Source organism: Rhinoraja longicauda, chromosome 2 (assembly GCF_053455715.1).
Source record: "Rhinoraja longicauda isolate Sanriku21f chromosome 2, sRhiLon1.1, whole genome shotgun sequence".
Taxonomy (NCBI): domain Eukaryota; kingdom Metazoa; phylum Chordata; class Chondrichthyes; order Rajiformes; family Arhynchobatidae; genus Rhinoraja; species Rhinoraja longicauda.
Genome location: NC_135954.1, coordinates 59031598 through 59055792, shown reverse-complemented (window position 1 = coordinate 59055792; position 24195 = coordinate 59031598). Strand labels below are relative to the sequence as shown.

At 44.1% G+C, this 24195-nt stretch overlaps 1 protein-coding gene across 7 annotated transcripts in view; it reads right to left on the bottom strand.

Moving 5' to 3' along the window:
• Positions 1 to 24195, bottom strand: part of LOC144604801 (cadherin-20-like) — a 177047-nt gene that overhangs the window by 10957 nt on the left and 141895 nt on the right. For all 7 annotated transcript variants that reach the window (XM_078419518.1, XM_078419498.1, XM_078419468.1 and 4 more), the window contains 2 exons: positions 13134 to 13251; positions 2850 to 3101 (listed from right to left, as the gene is read on the bottom strand). In XM_078419518.1, coding sequence (XP_078275644.1) covers positions 2850 to 3101; positions 13134 to 13251 — 370 coding nt within the window. The remainder of the gene's footprint in view (positions 1 to 2849; positions 3102 to 13133; positions 13252 to 24195) is intronic.

Here is a 24195-nt window from a genome sequence, read left to right as displayed (position 1 = left end):
CCGACAGTGGTCCGAGGAGGGACAACCACAAACCGGTAACAGGGTGTTGGGCGCCCAAGGCTCATCGATGCACGAGGGCAACGAAGGCTATCCCGTCTGGTCCAAACTGACAGAACGTCTGCTATGGCACAAGTCAGAAAATTTTAATGGTGGTCACGGGAGGAATGTGTCACAATACACAGTGCATCACACCCCTGCTGTGTATGGGGCTGCACACGGAGGACCAACAGCATATTAGGTAGGTGGTCATAATGTTTTGGCTCATCAAGTCATAATGTTTTGGTTGATTGGTGTATAAACAGTGATTCCTGGTTCTAGATTCTCTCACAAGAGGGAACATCCTCTACATATCAACCGTGTTGAGATTCTAATCAAGTTCTCTCTGACTCTTCTAAATTCCAGTAGGTAAAAGCGTAACCAATCAATTTTTTCTTCATAGGTTTTAATCGACCCATTCCAGCTATTAGTACAATAAATCTTCCCTGTACTGCTTCCAGCAAAAATATCCTTCTGAAAATACGGAGATCAACACAGTAGGCAGTGGTTCTGATGCACTTTCACCAACGCTTTGTATAACTGAAGTGAAGCTTCCCTACTTTTCTAAACAATGAATGATGATATATTTCCTAATTACTTGTTATATAAACATACTGCTCTTTTGTGAATCATGAACTAGGAACCTAGATCAGTTTGCATTTCAGAGTTTTACAATCTCCCACCATTGCATTAATACGTATCTTTTTAATTAGTCTTTCCAAAATGGATGATTTATCAATTTTCCCCGTTATTCGGAGATATCTGTTTCTTCCACTCTCCAAGTAAACCCTATCTTCTGAGTAACTGCTCTTGTTTGGTGAACAGCAGTTTGTTTGCTGTGAATCATATGCCATTCCCCACTGTCATGTCATTGGCTGAAGCATCAGTAAAAACTCTGATTAATAATAAGCCCACTCTCTATATCTTTATTGAATAGTTTCATAAAATGTAAACTCCATGTAGCATTCTAAAGGTAATCTGCAGATTTGTGGAATAACTAAACTTTCCCCAGCTACATCTTATACACAGGTCAATTGCTATGGAATGGAAAGTTCATAAGTGATAGGAGCAGAATTAGGCCATTCGGCCCATCAAGTCTACTCCGCCATTCAATCATGGCTGATCTATCTCTCCCTCCTAACCCATTCTCCTGCCTTCCCCCCATAAACCCTGACACACGTACTAATCAAGAATCTACTGTATCTATTTTTGCCTTAAAAATATCTATTGACTCATCCTCCACAGCCTTCTATAGCAATGAATTCCACAGATTCACCACCCTCTGACTAAAGCAGCTTTGTGGATAAAAATGTATCCAAGGTGGGTGGATCTGTGGAATGGGTGTTGACGATCTTCTGGCTGTTACTTGCAGTGCCCGATATTTAATTCCATTGACTGCAACAGAACAAAATATTGGATAGTGTGAATAACAGCAACCTAAAGTGAAGAAGCTTGATATGTGCTGATGTCCAAGATAATTAAACCTTCTTTTGAAAAATAATAATATGATTTTTAATGTAACATAAGTAGAAATCCTTAGTAAATGCAGCCCATCAAAAATGGGCAGGAATGGCATGATCTGGTGCCTGCTATTTTGGGAAATGGTGGCCACTGATTTTAGTTCATAGGAAGTGCTCGGATGGGATATGTTGCATTGTCTTGGCCCTGGAAGGTCTGCTGGCTGCAGAATACTTGATAGGGTTAATGTGAAAAGATGGGCAATTTAATAAATGCATTCACCAGGTTATCTACAATCATTTATGTTCAAAAACCATTTTGGATGGCTAGAAAAACAGAAAGACAGAGCCTGTATTTTTCCAATGGCTATTCTCCCAGTTATTACTCCCCGGCTTGAAGACATACTTAGCCTAACTTCTTCATCAACTTTTCTACAGAAATAATTTCTCCCTTAGTGAACATCATTCATTTCTCACTCAGATAACAAATATAACTTGCTGGAAAATGTATTAATAATCTAGAATAGGTGGGTCCATCAAGAGTACGGAACTCATTGATGTTTAGGTAGTTTAGCTTTGGAGTGATTCTTGCCTTGCCAGTACAAATGAAAATCATGATTATTTCAGCAAATCTGGTTGCAACCCCAATGATAGGAACATTAAAAAAAGATCAGGAAGAGGCCATTCAAACCTTTGAGTCTCTTCGACCATTCACTGAGATAATGGCTAATTTGTGACCCAATTCCACATCCTTTAATAAAACGCAAAGTGCTGGAATAATGAAATGGGTCAAGCAACATCTGTGGAGAGAATGGAAAGGTGACGTTTCACGTTGGGACCCTTCTTCTCCAGTCTGTAAAAGAGTCCAGTCCCAAAACGTTGCCTATTCATTCCTACCACCGATACTAGCTGACTAGCAAAGTTACTCCAACACTTTATGTTTTGCTCAAGATTCCAGCATCCAATGTTCCTTGCATCTCCATATCCTTTAATATGTTTGATTATTAAAAATGTACTTGTCTCAAATTTAAATCCATCTTAAATTAACATCTGCAAAAGAAAACTCCAAGGATGTTCTAATTTCACTCTTGAAAAGCCAGGCTCTGACTATTATGTAGTGCCTCGTCCACTGACTTCCCAAGTCCCAGATTCCACAATAGCAAAAATGTTTTCTCATGCGAATACCGCTTAATATCATGAATGCTTTAAGCAGATCACCCATATCTTTTAAATTGTGGTTTGGAGTTAACTGCAATAAATTGGGAAGCAGCTTTGAATATTAAATTTGATATTGTTATCTATGAGTCAAATCTGTACACATGGCTAGGACACCAGTTATAAAAGCTAATGGCTTACCTAACAAGATGAAGATACAACCAAGAATTGCAATCAATGCCCCTCTGCTCAGGCTGATGGGAAGGCTGTAGGCTTCGACGTTACAGGACCTAACATTCCCATCTGTATCACAGCCACAGATGCGAATTGTCAACGTGCTGGTGCTGCTTAGCATTGGAAGCCCATCATCTGCAATGAGAATGGGCAGGTAGTAGGTGCCCTGTTCTTGGTGGTTGAATCCTCCCCTTCTGGTCAGAATCCAGGCTGTGTTATCTAAAAGAGAAAACATGAAGTGGAATACGCAACATTGATAAGTATTGCAACTTACTATAAGTATGCAGAATATTTTAGGTCATTTAATTCTTTAGCTCCATGCTGGTGTTTAAGATTGACATAGAGCAGATGTCTCTAGTGCCAGGAAAATAGAATTCAGAGCCATTAATAAATTACAAAAAGGGAATCAACTTTATTATTGAAAGTTGTTGGAATGTGAATCTTGCAATCATAGTAAGCTGTTGAGCTGGATATATTTTGGGAAATGTTGGATAAGCAATATAAGCCAGTTGTTCTCTTGATAGGATTACATGAAGAGGGGTGGAATGAAGCTTGTGTGGATCATGAACATCAATTGGGTTGAATGGCCAGTGAACAGTGCAAAATGCATCAGATAGTTTTTCCAATTGCTGGCAGCTCTCTTGATCTAACCCCATCAATGTATATGGATTTGTTTTCAGTTAACAAGGGCTTGGTTCAATTTTGAAATGGTTTCTAGTTTTAAAAGTGATTTGTGTTCATCACCCTGCATTCATTGGGTGGCACTGTGGTGCACGGGTGGCGCAGTGGTACAGTGGTATTGCTGCCTCACAGCGTCAGAGACCCGGGTTTGTTCCTGACTACGGGTGCTGTCTGTGTGTAGTTTGTACATTTTCCCTGTGACCGTGTGGGTTTTCTCCAGGTTGCTCGGGTTTCCTCCCACACTCCAAAGACGGACAGGTTTGTAAGTTAATTGGCACTGTAGGTATGTAGGTTAATTGGCTTCTTACGACATAGAACAAGTGTATGGGGTGATTGCTGGTCGGCACAAACTCGAGAGGTCGAGAACCTGTTTCCATGATCTATTTCTAAACTAAAATAATATGAAGCACTTTCCTCATTTTCAACACCTGATACTACATCTGTGTGGTAAGAGGAGAATTAAAATGACAAATCTCAGCTACAGTCAGATGAATATCTCTAATTGCTATAGCAACGTGATATTTCTGATGTTCAACAGGGGCCACCCTTGTTGCCCTTCAAAGGTATAGTGGTTCCTCAAATACCTGTAGAACGGCTGCAGAATTGATTCTCAGTTGATAATACCTGAACAGCATGATGTAACAATTTCAATATGGCACTGACATTGTTAGGTGGAATCTTGATTAACCAAACTTTAATTGAAGGGTTGACCTTTTCCCTGCCTACTAACAAATCCCACCTGATCTGACTTTCAGTGGCAGCCAGAACCTACCTTGTCATTTCAGGGCACTGAACCCAGCCACATACAATTCAGAACAATTATCAATTGACTATTGATTATTAACCTTTGAAAAAATAATGCAATACCATTCACCATTGGGCATGTTCTAATGCTAAATATATACGGTAAATTCAACAGTACAGCACAGGAACAGGCCCTTCAGCCCACAATATCTGATCTGAACATGTGCACATGATGCCGAGTTAAACAAATCTCCTCTGCCTGCATATGACCCATCATCCCTCTATTCCCTGCAGATCCATGTGTCTAACTAATAGCTTCTTAAACACCACTATCAAATCTGTCCCCACCACCACCATTCTGGGCACCCACCACTGTAAAAACATTTGTTCCGCACAACTCCTTTAAATTTTGCCCCTTTCATAACCTTACAGTTATGCCATCTAGTCCTTGACATTTCCACTCTCGGGAAAAAGGTTTTATCATATCATATCATATATATACAGCCGGAAACAGGCCTTTTCGGCCCTCCAAGTCCGTGCCGCCCAGTGATCCCCGTACATTAACACTATCCTACACCCACTAGGGACAATTTTTTAAAAAACATTTTACCCAGCCAATTAACCTACATACCTGTACGTCTTTGGAGTGTGGGAGGAAACCGAAGATCTCGGAGTAAACCCACGCAGGTCACGGGGAGAACGTACAAACTCCTTACAGTGCAGCACCCGTAGTCAGGATCGAACCTGAGTCTCCGGCGCTGCATTCGCTGTAAAGCAGCAACTCTACCGCTGCGCTGCCGTGCCGCCCTTGAATATCAACCCTACGCATGCCCCTCATAATTCTACATACTTCTATCACAGGTTCCCCCTCAACCGGTGTTCCAGATAGCAATCCAAGTTTGTCCAGCTTCTCCTTATAGCTAATACTCTCTAATCCAGGCAACATGCTGGTAAAGAGAGTTAGAAAATGTAACGATTGTTATTGTTTAGACATAAATCAAGGGAGATATTCATAAGTACCAATAAAGAAAAGCATGACTCCAAGGCCAAGCATAGGCATAGGAATTTGTGTCAGTATTTTCTTCATTTCCCCCCTAACCCCTGTATATATCTCGACCCGAAATGTCACCCATTCCTTCTTTCCAGAGATGCAGTCTGTCTGGCTGAGTTACTCCAGCTTTTTGTGTACATAAATAAATATATATATATATATATATATATGTCACTGGCCTGGACAGTATTTATTGCCTGTATCTACTTATATTGTTGAGGCAAATTCATAACAACTGCTTGGTCATTTCATTCAAAGATTCTGCTTCATTGTTGTTCGTCCTTCCCTCAAGGCCCATCATGAATCAGGTGGAGTTTTATGATGATTCGTTGATGTCATAGTTATCAGTACTGATGCTTTGGATAAAGTTCCAAGTGCTTTAACAATTCCACATGATTATTGTTGCATTACTTTCCTTAGTGACCCCTTCCTCTCATTTACAACTGAAAGATGGGTAGTAAACGATGGTCTAGCCCATGGCACTGACATCCTATGTATCAATAGAAAAATGGCTAATGCATTAACCCTCACTAACCTCAACACCTTAGTGAACTTTGAGCTATAATATAAACAGATAGAAGACCACAGGTGAAGCACTCTAGATTTTTAGATAAGTTGCCTATTAAATAATTTTGCATGGAATTCTCAGAAGGCTGTATGCGATCCATTTGTTTTTGTAGAGAGAGAAACAAACCTGCATTGACAGAGCACTTATAATCACTCTGCAGAAATGTTTGCTGCACAGTTAAGGAACAAATTTAAATTGCTGCATGCAATTATCTTTGGCAGTTCCTTGGGATCAAGAGTGCCTTGTGTTCACTCCAGTTTGTAGGTTCTAAGCTGACTGATGAGGCCAATGTTGGAAATACCAACTCTTCCATTACAAGGGCAGGTGGGAGTTAATTGGGCAAATGGGTGTGTCATTTGTGAGGCGGTGCACCCCTTCTGCAGCTTAAACAGTGTCTTTGTGTGCTCCTTATGCATGGCCACATGGTCCTCAACACTGCACTGAATGCTCCTTCACTTTGAGCTGTCATAGGCCAGGTATTGCCATAAGTCAGTAGGGAAGTTGCATTTATTCAAGGAGGCTTTGGGGAGCTTCTGGTAATCCCTTCCAATGATAAAGCTTGGAACAGAATGTCTGCTTCGGGAGTCTAGTGTCAGGCACATGATGTATACAATACATGTATATAGCTTTATTTATTCACAAAATGCTGGAGTAACTCAGCAGGTCAGGCAGCATCTCGGGAGAGAAGGAATGGGTGACGTTTCGGGTCGAGACCCTTCTTCAGACTGATGTCGGGGGTGGGACAAAGGAAGGATATAGGTGGAGACAGGAAGATAGAGGGAGATCTGGGAAGGAGGAGGGGAAGGGAGGGACAGAGGAGCTACCTGAAGTTGGAGAAGTCGACGTTCATACCACCGGGCTGAAAACTGCCCAGGCGAAATATGAGGTGCTGCTCCTCCAATTTCCGGCGGGCCTCACTATGGCACTGGAGGAGGCCCATGACAGAGAGGTCAGACTGGGAATGGGAGGGGGAGTTAAAGTGCTGGGCCACCGGGAGATCAGTTGCGTTAATGCGGACCGAGCGCAGGTGTTCAGCGAAGCGATCGCCGAGCCTGCGCTTGGTTTCGCCGATATAAATAAGTTGACATCTAGAGCAGCGGATGCAATAGATGAGGTTGGAGGAGGTGCAGGTGAACCTCTGTCTCACCTGGAAAGACTGTTTGGGTCCTTTGATGGAGTTGAGGGGGGAGGTAAAGGGACAGGTGTTGCATCTCGTGCGGTTGCAGGGGAAAGTGCCCGGGGATGGGGTGGTTTGGGTAGGAAGGGACGAGTGGACCAGGGAGTTACGGAGGGAACGGTCTCTGCGGAACGCAGAGAGGGGAGGGGATGGGAAGATATGGCCAGTGGTGGGGTCCCGTTGTAGGTGACGGAAATGTTGGTGGATGATATGTTGGATCCGCTGGCTGGTGGGGTGGAAGGTGAGAACAAGGGGGATCCTGTCCTTGTTGCGAGTGGGGGGAAGGGGAGCAAGAGCGGAGCTGCGGGTTGTGGAAGAGACCCTAGTGAGAGCCTCATCTATAATGGAGGAGGGGAAGCCCCGTTTTCTGAAGAACGAGGACATCTCGGAAGCCCTAGTCTGAAACACCTCATCCCGGGCGCAGATGCGGCGTAGACGGAGGAATTGGGAGTAGGGGATAGACTTTTTGCAGGGGATCGGGTGGGAAGAAGTGTAGTCCAGATAGCTGTGCGAGTCGGTGGGCTTGTAGTAAATGTCCGTCACTAGTCTGTCTCCTGTGATGGAGATGGTGAGGTCCAGAAACGGGAGGGAGATGTCAGAGATAGTCCAGGTATATTTAAGGGCAGGATGGAAATTGGAGGTGAAGTGTATGAAGTCAGTGAGTTCTGCATGGGTGCAAGAGGTAGCACCAATGCAGTCGTCGATGTAGCGGAGGTAGAGTTCGGGGATGGGGCCAGTATACGTCTGGAACAGGGATTGTTCGACGTACCCGACAAAGAGGCAGGCGTAGCTAGGGCCCATGCGAGTGCCCATAGCTACGCCTCTGGTTTGGAGGAAGTGGGAGGAGTCAAAGGAGAAGTTGTTGAGGGTAAGAACCAGCTCTGCTAGGCGGAGGAGAGTGTTGGTCGATGGGGATTGGCTGGTTCTACGGTCGAGGAAGAAACGGAGGGCTTCGAGACCATCCTTGTGGGGGATGGAGGTGTAAAGTGACTGGACATCCATGGTGAAAATGAGGGAGTGGGGGCCTGGGAACCGGAAGTTATCCAGGAGATGGAGAGTGTGTGAGGTGTCTTGGACGTAGGTGGGGAGGGATTTAACCAGGGGGGATAGGATGGAGTCGAGGTAGGTAGAGATAAGTTCGGTAGGGCATGAGCAGGCAGAGACAATGGGTCTGCCGGGACAGTTGTGTTTGTGGATTTTGGGTGGAGGTAGAATCGGGCCGTGCGGGGCTGGGGAACTATGAGATTGGAGGCACTGAGAGGTAGATCGCCGGAGGTGATGAGGTCGGTGATGGTGCTGCTGATGAAGGTCTGGTGTTTATCGGTGGGGTCATGGTCCAGGGATAGGTAGGAAGAGGTGTCTGATAGTTGTCGTCTGGCCTCGGTCCGGTAGAGGTCAGCACGCCAGACTACCACAGCCCCTCCCTTGTTAGCGGGTTTAATTATTAAGTCCGGGTTGTTGCGGAGTGACTGGAGGGCTGCACGTTCAGGAGGGGAGAGGTTGGAGTTAGTCAGGGGAGTGGAGAATTTGAGGCGGCTGATGTCACGCCGGCAGTTTGAGATAAAAAGTTCTAGTGAGGGTAGTAGGCCACACTGGGGGGTAAAAGTGGAGGGGGTCCATTGGAGACGGGAGAAGGGGTCATCAGTGGGGGGTCGGGAGCTTCAAATGCTCATCCACATATTTTTGAATCGCGGACTCCCCACATTTTCTGGACTACCCTATTGAGGAAATGTAGATTTAAGTTAATCGGTGAAAGAATTAAAAGGGAGTTGAGAAATAATACACTTCACTCAACAAGTGGAGGCAGTCCAGAAAATGTGGATGAGCATTACCCTATTGCATACCTATCCTCAGTGCAACGAGTCCTTCCAGTTTTATCCAGGTCATTCATAATTTCATTACATCTCATTTAAATCTCCTATTATTCTTTTTTTAATCCAAAAGAAACAATCCCAACCTGACAGTTTCTTCCAACATCTATAATTCCCCTGTCCTGGCAACATTCTTGTAAATTGGCTCTATACTCTCTTCAATACTATTACATCCTTGCTCCAGTATAACACCCAGAACTGTAGGCAGTATTCTAGCTGTGACATTTACAATATTTTATTCAGTTCTGCACAACCTCCCCACTCATATTCTACATTCTATGCATCCAATTAATGCAGATGTCTCTTTTGCTTTTCTAAATCACCATTTCTATCTGACCTGCTGCCTTCAGGGATTTATGGGCATGAACTACAATATTCTGATGAAGTCTGAAGAAGTATGAATTACAATATCCTAATAGTCTGAAAAAGAGTCCTGACCTGAAATGTTGCCTATCCATGTTTAGTCTAAAGAGTAGTTCAGACCCAAAGGGCCTGACCTGAAATATTACCTAACCATGTTCTCCAGACATGCTGCCTGATCTACTGAGTTACTCCAGGACTTATGTGTTCCATGTAAGATTCTAGCATCTGCATTTCTTTTTGTCTCCTCTTTCTTCACACACTGAGAATCCTAACATTTACTGTGTATCTTTTTGGTTTATTTATTTGAACTAATGGATTACCTCTGAATTGAACTCCCATTGCCACTTTTGTACTTATCTCCCTAGGCCACTAGTCTCTTTCTGCAACCTAGAATTTTATTCTTCACCACCAACATCAAACTTTTGAAAGAATACGAGGAGCAGAATAAATCAAACTCTTCTGCTCAATCGAGCTCTTGTGGTTCTCATTTTGACAGTAAATTCACTCTTCTGAATAAAATAAGATGGATTTCAATATGTATTTTATTTATTAATCTTTATTCTTTGACAAATGTTCATATTATAGTGAGGCAACTGCAAATTGATCAGAGTGGAGGAATAGACAGGAAGAACAAAGATGGCAGCACTGAGGTTAAAGCCAGCTTTCTGTCACCCTGAATTGTGTCAGGAGCATCTATTCGGGGTGGTTAGTTTGAGTAGCCTTCAGTGCTGGATCTGGGTTGAACTATCGATGTGAACTGGACTAGATGATTTTGATCTGCTGTCGAAGAAACAATATAAAGGAGATATGTGTAAAGAATAGCTTGTTTCCTCAAGGGTTATGGCATGATGGTAAAAGCTCAGCTGTGATCTCATTGTGTTGATGAACAGGCACAGATGGCCCAGGACCTACTCTTGTGTCCTTATGTAAACCCAGTCCATCACAGCCATGCTGGGTGGGAGCCCAGGCTGCACCACTTGCACCTTTGGATGCCATAAGGTCATAAGTGATAGGGCAGGATTAGGCTATTTGGCCCATCAAGTCTACACCGCCATTCAATCATGGCTGATCTCTCTCTGGGTCGTTGGTATTTTTGCTTCGTTTTTTTGGGAGGGCTTAGCTAAGACCACATCAGGCAGGGACAGTTTGAACCTGGAGCTCCTGCAATGCTGACTTTAGTGACATATCAGCCTGGCTTCCCAAAGCCATCATTACATAACACAGATAGTTGTTTTGTCTGAAATTCGTGCACAAGCTTTCTGTAGCAAGGCCTGACTTCTTTTCAAGATAGATGGCATAATAAAGCTGGAATTGAGCCTTTAGAGAATTTTCAATTAAGCTAAAGGGTCTTGGGAATAAAACCATCATTGGACTTTTTCAGTTGGTGCAACACGTTAAGTAAAAAACTCACAGTGGAATTGCCTGCTTCTGATGATGGAGTGGCTATCAATGAATGAATAATACAAATGTTTGTAGTTTTTGCGAAATGAAACACTGAGATATTCACAAAGCAATTGAGTAAACAACCTTAAAATGAGCTCTTAGACACGCAGCATGAAGGTTATTTTGTGCAAGATATTTGTTTTTGCTGTGTGCACTTATTTCCCCCACTCTGCACTCATGTTCATATTTTTGATGGAAAGGGCTTGATATTTTTCAATAATCCACATAACGAAAACTACAAACATTTGTATTATTCCATCATCAGAAGCAGGCAATTCCACTGTGAGTTTTTTACTTAACGTGTTGCACCAACTGAAAAAGTCTAATGATGGTTTTATTCCCAAGACCCTTTAGCTTAATTGAAAATTCCCTAAAGGCTCAATTCCAGCTTTATTATGCCATTTATCTTGAAAAGAAGTTAGGCCTTGCTGCAGAAAGCTTGTGCGCAAGTTTCAGACAAAACAACCATCTGTGTTATGTAATGATGGCTTTGGGAAGCCAGGCTGATACATCACTAAAGCAGGAGCTCCAGGTTCAACCTGTCCCTGCCTGATGTGGTCTTAGCTAAGCCCCCCCCCCAAAAAACAAAGCAAAAATACAAACGACCCAGAGGTAGATCAGCCATGATTGAATGACGGTGTAGACTTGATGGGCCAAATAGCCTAATTCTGCTCCTATCACTTATTCATTTCACAAATGAAATACCCGTTGACTTGTTTATAGAATGAGATTACTAGCCCCTACTGGCAACATTAAAAGTGGCGTTATATTGATTCCAAGTATGGTCGACAATTCTGCAGTCAGTTGACAAAGAAGATTGTGAAATCCAATGAGAATGTTGACGAGAATGATTAAATTCTATTGTAGTACCACGAGGAATGTGTGCCTGGTACTGCGATAAATAATGCGTGCCAACCACAGCTTGGCATTATATAAAACACAAATATTTTCTTTTGGGTCATTTCTAATTGTCCCAGTCCACAATTTGTTCAGAGAAAACTGCTAAAGCTTCAGCTACTAATATTTCCCTGCAATATTACCTACTAATATTTCCCTGCAATATTACCTACTAATATTTCTCAGTAAGAACAAGCGACTGGGTTGAATTACCAATCTGAATGACACACATAATTACATGGAAAATGCCATAGAGAAATGAAAGCAAATTTAGATTTCCCCACAGAATAATAAACACACCTCCTTTCTTAAAACAAAAAATAAGGACAAAAAAAATCCAAAAGCATTTCAGAAAGGAACTTTACAAACAAAATCATCAAAACAAAAATGTTGGATAACCCCATGAGTCTGGTCATATCATGAGAGTGAAAATCAGAAGCAAAGTTTCAGGGTGTGACGAGAGTATAGAAGTTCACATTTGGTACCTTTTGCTAAACTGAAATAAAGATTCTACCTGCTTAGTTATTTATTTACAATAAAGAATGAGGCCACTTGGCCCATTGGGTCTACTCTGTCCCTCAGAGCTTTCCCATCAGTCTCATTTTCCCCATTCATTTCCCTTTCCAGTTCACACACAGGACCATCAACTCTCTTCAATTAGCTCCCATCGCATTTCTCCTGCCACCCAACGACTCTAGGGGTGACTTACAGGAGCCAATTAAGTTTCCAGTACGTCATCGGGATGTTGGTGGAAACTAGAGCACCTAGGAGAATCCCAAATGGTCAGAGGGAGTGCATGCGAACTACACACATTGTAACTGACATCAGGATCCAACCCTGGAGCTGTGTGAGAACTACAGTGCTGCTATTGATTTCATTGGAACCAAACATCAAAACAGGTACACGACACAGTTGCTCCTCTATCTGAGGTGGCACAGTGGCACAGCTATAAGAGCTAATACCTCAGAGCTCTAGTGATCTAGGTTCTCTGGTTTTGTCGAAGATAGTAATGCTTCAGTAACTCACCGAGACAGGCAGCATCTTTAGAAGAAGGAATGGGTGACGTTTTGGGTCAAGACCCTTCTTCAGACTTCGTAGGGTACGTCGAACAATCCCTATTCGAGGTGTACACTGGCCCTATCCCCAAATTCTATCCCCACTTTAAAAAATTTCCTCCTCTGGTTTTATCTCCTGACTCAAAGACATGTGGGTTGGTAGGTGGATTGACCATGATAAATTGCCCCTCATGTGTAGTTGTGTGATAGAATCAAGTGGGTATCAAGGGGAATAAAATGGGATCAGTGCAGGCTTGGTGTTTAATGAGTGCCTGGTGGGCAGTGCAGCTTTGGGGAGCTGTTTCTGTGCCGTTTAACCTTATGACACTTCTGTACATCACTCACTGAACAGTTAACCCAGGATGTGTGATGAATGCAATGCATAGGAGTTCTTGATGTACCTTGATTGTCACGCACTGTGAAGTTCGGGTTGTTGGCTGCCTCAGGAACCAAGCTGTAGTAAAAGTGATGGCCCCCTTGAGGATTATCCAGATCCACTGCACTGACCACTTGAATCAACTGTTGAAAAGAACCACATGGAAAGTGAATTTTAAACAGATCCTCTCGCCTGAATGCAACATACCTCAGGCTTTTGCAAAAGAAAATGTGCATTTACATAACACATTCCACAGCTCTGCTTCATCCCAAAACACTAATTAATGCACTTACTAAATTAGTCACTGTGGTCTTGTAGGATGCACTGTGGCAAATATGTGAACAGAGAGCTCCCACGAACACCAGCTGAGTTTTTCCAGCACTTTGTGTCTTTTTTGTAAACCAGCATCTGCACTTCCTTGTGCCTACACAACACCAGTCTGAAAGTGACCTGATAAAATAGTTGAGTGAGGGGTAAACATCGATGAGAAATCTCATCCTTCTTGGTGTCGTTACATCTTTTGCATTCACCCAATACGGTTGACACGATTCTTGATAGAACACAAGTGCAGCACCACCTCATTATTGTTCTAGAACTTTGTGCTTAGCTTATGTATATTTTACTTTATTCACAACGGAATCATCTTTTTCACTCCAATCAATTACAAATCCTGGTCGTGACTGCCTCAGAACCTGTGCATGCAGTGTCCATTACTGTAACTAACAAGTGGTTGGCACTGTATGGTGTCGCTCTAAGTCAGAATTTCACATCATTCTTCTTGAAGCATAAACAATGATATTTCAACTGTCTCATATCCAGCTATCAGCTCAATCCACTGCCTTTGGGCATTTATCCTCACTGTGTCTTATAAAAGTGGCAATGTCTCTTCAAAAAATAGCACGTTGGCCATACAACTCATCCGATTTAGAGAAATGATACCAGGTTAACCTGCTATATGTGTAAGAAGGAACTGCAGATGCTGGTTTAAACCGAAGATAGACACAAAAAGCTGGAGTAACTCAGCGGGACAGGCAGCATTTCTAGAGAAAAGGAATGGGTGACATTTCGGGTCGAGACCCTTCTTCAGACCTGCTAAATGCTGCATTTATTTTAACAGAGGCTACAAATTGTGCTCATGTAGGTTTCACATGAGGTGCTCATGAATTGTGCTCATGTAGGTTCTACTCCTCCCCGTTGGATTGCAACCTTGTCGTGGTGGGGGAGCTTGTGTGTCTCAGTGACCCCTAGAGCTATGCCAGCGGGAGATTCGTCTCCTGTTAGGGTTTCCCATGCTGGACAGGTAGAAGGGTAGAGACGAGACGCAGAGCGATCCACTGGTCCTCCAGGTTGGGGGTTGAGCACAGGGCTAACAACCCCGCCTTGTAAAACGAATATGTTACGGAAATAACAACTGAAGGAATCAACACTACTGGGCGTGACGGACTTCCAGGGCTATCGACAGACGCTAATGTCAATGGTGAAAGCCGAAAGGAAGCCACTGCAGGAAGGTGGAAGTTCTGAATGCCATACATAAGACTAGGATAGGATTTTGGAATGTACGAACAATGTACGACACAGGGAAAGTAGCACAAGTGACATCAGAGATGAGACGCTATAACCTTGACATTCTTGGAGTAAGCGAAAGCAGATGGACGGGATCAGGGAGACTTAGGATCAGCACAGGGGAGACAGTGTTGTACTCAGGAAGGGATGACGAGAATCACAGCGAAGGAGTAGCCATCCTTTTAAAGAAAGGAGTAGAAAATAGTTTGATAGAGTGGGAACCTGTCAATAGTAGACTCATGAAGATCAGAATGAAGGGGAAGCAAATTAATACAACCATCATCCAGTGTTACGCCCCTATAAACGATAGTGATGATAGTGTTAAGGATGAATTCTATGAGCAACTACAGGCTGAGTTAGAAAACACACCAAGACATGACATGAAGATTGTGATGGGGGACCTAAATGCAAAGGTTGGAAACAACAACACAGACCAGGACAGAGCCATGGGCAAAGAGGGCTGTGGTTTTATAAATGAGAACGGTGAGAGACTAATAGAACTCTGCACCAATTACAATCTAGTAATTGGAGGGACCCTCTTTCCGCACAGAGACATCCACAAACTAACATGGTACTCTCCAAATGGAAGGGATAAGAACCAGATAGACCACCTGATGATAAACGGCACATGGAGACGCTCATTACTAATGTTAAGGTTAAACGGGGAGCTGATGTTGGTGGTGTGTTCTCAAAGTTAAACTGAGGAAAACAGGGAGCAAAAAGACAAGCAGGCAACAGTTTGTTGTTGAGAAACTACATGACCCAAAAGTGAAAAGTTCTTTCGTGCTACAATTAAGGAACAGGTTTCAGGCCCTAGTAGATATGGATGATCACACAGAGCCAAATGTTATTAATATTAATACTATGTGGGAACAAACCAAAATAGCTTATGTGAAAACCAGTGAAGCCTGCCTGGGGTTCAAGCAGAAAATAAAGAAGGAATGGATAACTGAAGACACATGGCAAACCATTAAAAATAGGAGAAAATTAAAGAAGCAAATAAATGAAACAAAATCCAAACAGCTGCAAGAAAGATACAAGGCGCAATATCAAGAAGCAACAAAGCAGTTCAGAGGAAAGCCAGAGCTGACAAACGGGCGTACATACCTGGACGATCTAGACAATCAAGCAGAAGATGCAAATAAGAAAGGAGAGCAAGGGAAGGTCTACAAGACAACCAAAATAATCTGTGGCAAACATCGGCGAACCACTGAGACACCAATTGTAGACAAAAAGGGCCGACTCCTAACAACAGAAACAGAACAAGAAGCCCGCTGGGAGGAACATTGTAATGAAGTATTGAATAGAACACCACCCATAATAGAGGCTAACACTCAACAAGCAGAGGATGACCTAGATATTAGCACTGAATCACCAACTAAGGAGGAAATTGTTATAGCCATTAAGTCCCTTAAAAGTGGAAAAGCCCCTGGCCAAGATAACCTCAATGCAGAACTGTTTAAGGCGGACCCAGAACTTGCAGCCAAAGTATTTGTACCACTTTTCACAGCTATTTGGGAAAGAAAGGAGATACCTAATGACTGGTCAGAAGGAGTCATCATTAGGATACCAAAGAAAGGCAACTTAAGAGAGTGCAACAATTGGAGAGGGTTCACTCTTCTATCAATTCCAAGCAAGATTCTGGCAAAGATTATAATACAACGTACCTCAGAAGCAGTAGACAAACAGCTCAGGAAAGAGCAGGCTGGATTTCGTGGTGGGAGGGGATGCATTGACCAGATATTTGCCCTGCGTAACACTATAGAACAGTGCACAGAGTGGCAGAGACAGATATACATCAACTTGGTTGATTTCGAGAAAGCATTTGACAGCATCCACCGGGACAGTCTCTGGGGCATATTACAAATGTATGGGGTCCCACAGCACATAGTCGAAGTAATTAAGAGATTCTACGCCAACTTCTCTTGCAGAGTAGAGAATAGTAATCACACATTCCAGGTGAAGACAGGAGTTCGACAAGGCTGTGTGATGTCAGCGCTACTCTTCAATATTGCTATTGACTGGGTGATGCGTCAGACAACCGAAGATCAAGCAAGAGGCATACGATGGACCCTCTTCTCAACATTGGAAGATCTTGATTTTGCTGATGACATAGCTCTGGTCTCCCACACTCACAAACACATGCAGGAAAAAACATCCCGTCTTAGTGACTTTGCACAACAAATTAGCTTGAAGATAAACCAGAAAAAATCTGAATTAATGACACTAAACATCCAAAACCCCTTACCAATCCAAGTGAATGGAAACGACCTTCCCAAAACTGAGGAGTTTATTTATCTTGGTAGTAAAGTCAGATACAATGGCGGAGCACAAAATGACATTAAGAACCGGCTAAACAAGGCTAGGAATGTTTTCAGAATGCTAAACAATGTATGGAGGTCCCAGCAATACAGCACCAAGACCAAGCTGAAGATATACGGGAGCTGTGTCCTCTCCACCCTCTTATATGGCTCAGAATGCTGGAGAATGACAGCGAGTGACATCAACCAGCTGTCAGTCTTCCATACTAAGAACCTGAGAAGAATCCTTAGAATATTTTGGCCAAACACCATATCCAACCAAGATCTCCTTGCTCAATGCCAGCAAGAGAGTATGGATACCATCATCATGAGAAAGCGCTGGAACTGGATTGGCCATATACTGAGAAGAGAACCAGACAACATCCCAAGAATAGCCCTGCACTGGACACCAGAAGGGAAAAGGAAAAGAGGGAGACCCAAAACCACATGGCGTTGAACTGTAGAGAAGGAAATAAAAACTATGGAATTGACCTGGGGTAGTGTCCAGAAACTAGCCCAGAACAGACAGGAGTGGAGAACCTTCGTTGTTGCCCTACATGCCAGGAGGCATAATGGGCAGTAAGTAAGTAAGTAAGTAGGTTCTACTCTAACCTCAGAGGTTATGGAGAGAAGGCAGGAGAATGGGGTTAGGAAGGAGAGATAGATCAGCCATGATTGAATGGCGGAGTAGACTTGATGGGCTGAATGGCCTAATTCTACTCCTATCACATAGAAACATTGAAAAATAGGTGCAGGAGTAGGCCATTTTGCCCTTCGAGCAAGCAAAGCCATTCAATGTGATCATGGCTGATCATCCAAAATTAGTACTCCGTTCCTGCTTTTTCCCCATATCCATTGATTCCTTTAGCCCAAAGAGCTAAATCTAACTTTCTCTTGAAAATATCCAATGAATTGGCCCTCACTGTCTTATGTGGCAGAGAATTCCACAGATGACCTTATGATAAGGAAATAGGACAAATGGTTCATCCAAGATGGTTTTTTCATATGATTGCCTGTTCGAGGAAAGAAAGGTAGAAGCCAAAAGTTTTAGGGAGGGAATTCCAGGTTTGAGGAGTTTGGCAGCTGGAGGCAGATCTGACAATGGTGGAAAGATTACATTTGAACATGACCAAGACTCCAGAATAGGAGGAGTACAGAGAACAGAAATGTTTGCAGGTCCTGAGGAACTTACTAGGATGAGGAAGTGAATTGGGGAATAGGGGAAGGAGGGTAGGGGAGGGTGGCCAAAAACAAAAGGCAAGAATGTTAAATTAAGATGTTACATAATCAGGAGTCAATTAGCACATAAGATGTGAATGTGAGTTATGATGAATTGGGGCAGAATTTTGCATGACCTTGATGTGATAGTGGGCATATTGCATCTAAAGTGTTTGAGATTTGATGTTGATGATGCCTTCCTTATTCAAAACTCTGGATGAGGAAAGAAAATATATTGTTTAAAATGGAAGTGAAATTTCCATTTTTTTCTAATTTTAGTTACTGCTTCCCTCTTAACTACTCCCAGATTAGATATTTGTTTCTGTTCCATTCCTACATTGTTTATTCAAACAAAAAATCATATTTTCTGCACTTCACGGTCTCTCTGGGGACTGAATTAAGGGCAACACAAACATTGTCCAGTTTTGCAGTGAGCTGAACATTTTTCACATTGTGACATATTACGTGGTGCATTGGGAAACCTCCATTGCGTTCAATTCAAATGCCAAATGTGTGTGTGTCTTTGGTGTTACTTCAATATTTAATCCAGATTGGGTTTGCCACCCTTGTTTTAGTGCTCTTTGATCTGAATTACTCAAAGTGACATTGATAAAGTGAAGCAGTCAGGAGGTCAGAGTATTTCAAATTGCAGAACCAATATAAATATTTTTTCCCATTTCTCTTTCCTCTAGACGACAGATTCATTTGTACCCCTGTTCAATTTCATTTCTCCAGTCACCAGTCTGCAGTTTGCAGCAACCCTTGTTAGGATGTGTTAGTACAAGTGCTGGTTGTTTTTTGCTTGCTTCCTTCTATTTGTTATTTTCAAGTAAGAATTGTCGGTACACATGACAATTAAACACTCTTGACTTGGCTCTCTTTGTATACAGAAGTGGATAGTTGATTGACTGATCCACCAGTGAGGCAGCAGAACTGAACCTAAACCTATTTGGAGGTTGTAGTGTTTACTAGCCTGATGGCTGCAGGGAAGAAGCTGTTCCTGAACCTGGACGTTACAGTTTTCAGGTCCCTATATCTTTTTCCTGATGGCAGGAGTAAAATGAAATGAGTCCATGCCCAAAGTCTGCACACTCCTTGCTGTATGACCAATATTTTCTGGCTGGTGTTCCTCATTTCCCAGTCCGGGGCCACTGAACCTAACTGGTGTGCAGAGTACATCCACCAAAGTTAGCCAAGGCCTGTAATTGACTCTGCAGTCTTATGATTCCTTCTCTCCTGAGATGCTGCCTGACCCGCTGAGTTACTCCAGCTTTTTGTGATACCTTCGATTTGTACCAGCATCTGCAGTTATTTTCCTACACTGCAGTCTTATATGTGTGGCTGAATATCACGCCATTTGATCTAACTAACTCTTAGTTACATTTAGTACTTCAACACAATTCTCAAATTTCTTGAGTACGATTTTTTTTGGAAAAAAGGAAAATAATCGTATTGTTCTGAGAGGAGGGAATCTTTCAATTAATCAAAAGTGGCTGGAAGCCTAGCTTGTTTTATCAGATTAATGGCCTACTAAATTTCACATGCGAGACGTCCTGATTCCTTCAATTTCATCAGTGGAATAAAGAAAGCCATTGTGTTTGTTGAAGGAAAAATTCAATCCATTGGGCAATTTGTCAAAGGCAGAGCTGCACTTGATCTGGTGGCTTGCAACTAAATGTGACGGGTGACAGAAAGCCAAGGTTCAGTTCGGAACCATTTCACAGCTGCCAATCATCAAAACAGGTGTGTTGAACAAATACTTCTTTTGATAAGTTTCAGAAAAGATATATTGGATTTGTGATAACAACATACATCCATATGATTTTTCATGATTTGTCATTTACCAGATTTTACATAAAATAAAGGTGAAATGCTTCCTTGAACACCCATGCTAAATATATTTACAAGTGTCAGCAGCTGATTATATTCACCTTTTTAGTTTAGTTTGTTTAGTTTAGTTTAGAGATACAGCGTGGAAACAGGGCCTTTGGCCCACCAATTCCGCGCCGAACAGCGATCCCCCGCACACTAACCACTATCCTACACACACGAGGGACAATTTACAATGATACCAAACCAACTTGTATGGGTTTGGAATGTGGGAGGAAACCAGAGCTCCCAGCGAAAACCCATGCAGGCCACGGGGAGAACGTATAAACTCCGTGCAGACTATACTCCGTGTAGTCAGGACCGAACCTGGGTCTCTGGCATTGTAAGGAAGCGACTCTATCGCTGCGTCACCGTGCCGCCCCTCTACATCTCTACACGTTCACTTCTTTTGAGATCATGGAACTAATATGATGAGGCGAGTGCAGACCCATTCTCTTGCATTCATACACTACTGGCAAACAAAGGTAAATCTCTCCTCTGTAGCTTTCAAAGGTAGCTGGTTTTAATAAAGATATTTGCACTTTCAATTCTTTTTTTTTTTTTTTTTTTTTTTTTTTTTTTTTTTTTTTTTAAACGTCCAAAATGTCCTTTATTGAAGGAGGACGAGAACAGGCCCGAGTAATGATCACGCACTTCAACACAAACTGGGCACATCTCTCTCTCTCTCTCTCTCTCTCTCTCTCTCTCTCTCTCTCTCTCTCTCTCTCGTTCGTTGTCTCTCGCTCCTTCACTCCCTCTCTCGCTCTTCTCTCTCTCGTTCCCTCTTTCTATCTCTCTCTCTCTCACCATCCCTCTCTCTCTCTCTCCCTCTTTCTATCTCTCTCTCTCCTCTCTCTCTCACCATCCCTCTCTCTCTCTCCCTCTTTCTGTCACCTTCTCTCACTCTCACTTTTTCTCTCTCTCACTCTCTCCTCCCTCTCTCTCACCATCCCTCTCTCTCCCTCTTTCTATCTCCTTCTCTCACAATCCCCCTCTCTCCCCCCCTCTTCCACTTTATATCTCTTTCTCACCATCCCTCTCTCTCCTCCCTCTCTCCCTCTCTGTTCCACTCTCTCTCTCGCTCCCTCCACCCTGCTCTCTTGTTCTCTCTCTCTCCCTCATTCTATCTCCCCCTCCCTCTCACTATCCCTCTCTCGCTCTCCCTCACCCTCCCTCGCTCCGTCCCCCTCTCTCCCTCTCTCTCTCCCTCCCTCCCTCTCCCCTGTCTCTCTCTCCCTCTCTCCTCCCTCCCTCCCCCTCTCACTCTCCTCCCTCTCTCCCTCTCTCCCCTCACTCCCTCCCTCCCTCTCTCACCCTCTCTCTCCCTCTCTCTCTCTCCTCCCTCCCACCCTCTCTCTCTCTCTCTCTCTCTCTCTCTCTCCCTCTCTCACACTATCTCTCTCTCTCTCTCTCTCTCTCCCTCTCCCTCTCTCAAACTATCTCTCTCTCCCTCTCTCTCTCTCTCTCCTCCTCTCTCTCTCTCTCTCTCTCTCTGTACAGCTCCAGGAACGTCGGCTCGTTCTCACGGGAACAGTAACTGGAGGCAGGAGGGGGGGAGAGAGGGAAGAGGGGGGAGAGAGGGAAGAGGGAGAGAGAGGGAAGAGGGGGAAAATTCAGCTGTCAGTTCGATGGAGAAGGATGTCTCATTATAACATCATGCAGAATTGTGTACGTGCTCTCAAACTGGAATAGACGCTTATAGCTGTAAAAGGCCACGACTGAAGAGATTCCCATCTCGAGCACCGTGAACAGAAGCAGTCCAACTGTTAAAGAGAATGTAGTAGCGGAAAAGAAGACAAACTCAGGCTCAGGCATAAAGAGCAGAGAAATGGAGTAGATTATAATGGCGATCGCCGTAGCAACGGCACTAACTCCATTCATCACGAGACCCGCCTTTACGTTCCAAGTTGTTGGTCTGCTTTTTAACTCGACAGTTAATGCTCCTGATATGATAAACCACACGCCGGTCCAGAAAGCTACGCCGGCTTTCCCAGCCACTGAATACACCATGGAAATGGCCAATGGCACTCCGAAAACCACCTGGATGAGACCAATCATTATCTGTATGGCCCCTAAAACATTGAGGTGATTCCAGAGTATCCACATTTCGGAAGGAACTCGTTCCGCGACCTCTACTTGTCCCGCACAGGGTTGGATGGTGGTTACGGGCACTGTAACACAAACCTGGCTTGTCACACCTCTTCCCTCCATCGGTACGTTCTCAGGCAGGGAAAGAGCCACTAAAGGCAGGGGGGGTGCATTGCGGTTGAATCTCGGGGGGTTTCGGTCAGTGGCTCGTTGCCCCCCTCCCTCCCTCCCCTCCCCACCCCTCCTCGCCCCTCCGCCCCTGGGCCGAGGGGGGGGGACGGAGAGCCCGGGGGGGTGGGGGAGGCTGTGGGAGGGGGTGGGGGGGCCCCACCAGCCGGGAAACCCGGGCCTGTTCGCCCTTCTCCCGAATCGTCCATGCTGTCAGACTCCGATTCTTCCCTCAGTGATGGCTCCATTATCGGCAACGTTCCCTCCCCCTCTCTCTCTCGTTCCCTCGATCGACAGAGGAAGGGGCCCTCTGGCTGGTATCTGCCCCTCTGGCAGTGTATCTGCCCCTCTGGCAGTGTATCTGCCCCTCCGGCAGTGTATCTGCTCCCTCGGGGTCTGGACCTGCCTGTATCTGCTCTCCAAGGCAGATATCCCGACGTGCCTGTATCTGCTCTCCAAGGCAGATATGCCTCTCGACGACAGTATCTCCCACCTCCAAGGCCGTATCTGCACTCCCGGGGCCTGTATCTGCTCTCCAAGGCAGCTGTCTCTCTTGGAGGACTGCCTTCTCCCTGCGGATCTGTATCTGCTACCTCGAGGCCTGTATCTGCTCTCCAAGGCAGATATGTCTCTCGACGACAGTATCTCCCACCTCCAAGACGGTATCTGCGCTCACGAGGCCTGTATATGCTCTCCAAGGCAGATATGCCTCCACACGACAGTATCTTCCACCTCCAAGACGAATTCTGCTCTCACGAGGCCTGTATCTGCTCTCCAAGGCAGATATGCCTCCACACGACAGTATCTCCCACCTCCAAGATGGTATATGTGCTCAGAAGGCCTGGATGAGCTGTCCAGAGCAGATATGCCTCTGCACGACAATATATCTTCACCTCCAAGACGGTACCCTCTCCCTCAAGGCCTGTATCTGCTTTTCAAGTCTGTATCTCTCAGTCTGTATCCGCTCGCTCAGGGCCCGTATCTGCTGTCCAGAGCAGATATCTATCAGGAGGGCCAAATACCTTCCCCCTCGAAGATGGTATCTTCTCCCTCAAGGCCTGTATCTGCGGTCCAAGGCAGATATCTCTGATGAGGGCAATATCTCGGTCTATATCTGCTCCCTCAGGGCCTGTATCTGCAGTCCAGAGCAGATATGCCTCTGGATGTCAATATCTCACACCTCCAAGGCGGTATCTTCTCCCTCAATGCCTGTATCTGTGGTCCAAGGCAGATATCTCTGAGGAGGGCAATATCCACTCAAGGAGGTGGTAATGTCCCTCTCTTTCCCTCCACTCCCCTCTCCCTCCTTCCCCCACTCTCCTTCCTCCCCTCCCTTCCCTCCACTCCCTCCTTCCTCCCCTATTCTAATTGTAAGCAAAAGAAAGGGAAGTAGAAAGCAATGGATTTACTGAAAAGCAAAGAGATTCAGCATGGTAGGAGGCCGTTCAACGATCATATCTGTGCTGGCTCTTTAATGGAACTATCCAATTAATTTCACTTCACTTCTTTTCCCCCATAGATCTAATATTTTTTACCTTCCCAGATGGAAAACTCAAGATAATGTGACATTGAGCCTGGGTTGAGATATAAAGGATTTTCTGATTGCAGTCTATGACGTGCAATACTTGGGAATCAAAGAGCAAGCAGCCAAGAATTCTTTATTGCGTAATATGAAACTGCAAGTGCTGGTTTACACTGAAGATAGACACAAAATTCTGGAGTAACTCGGTGGACCAGGCAGCATCTCTGGAGGAAAAGAATAGGTGACGTTTCGGGTCAAGACCCTTCTTCAGACTGAGAATCAGGGAGAGAGAAACCAGAAGTATAAAAAGGTACAGAACAAATCAGAGCTGGCACTGATGACTCAGGAAAGGTGGAGTC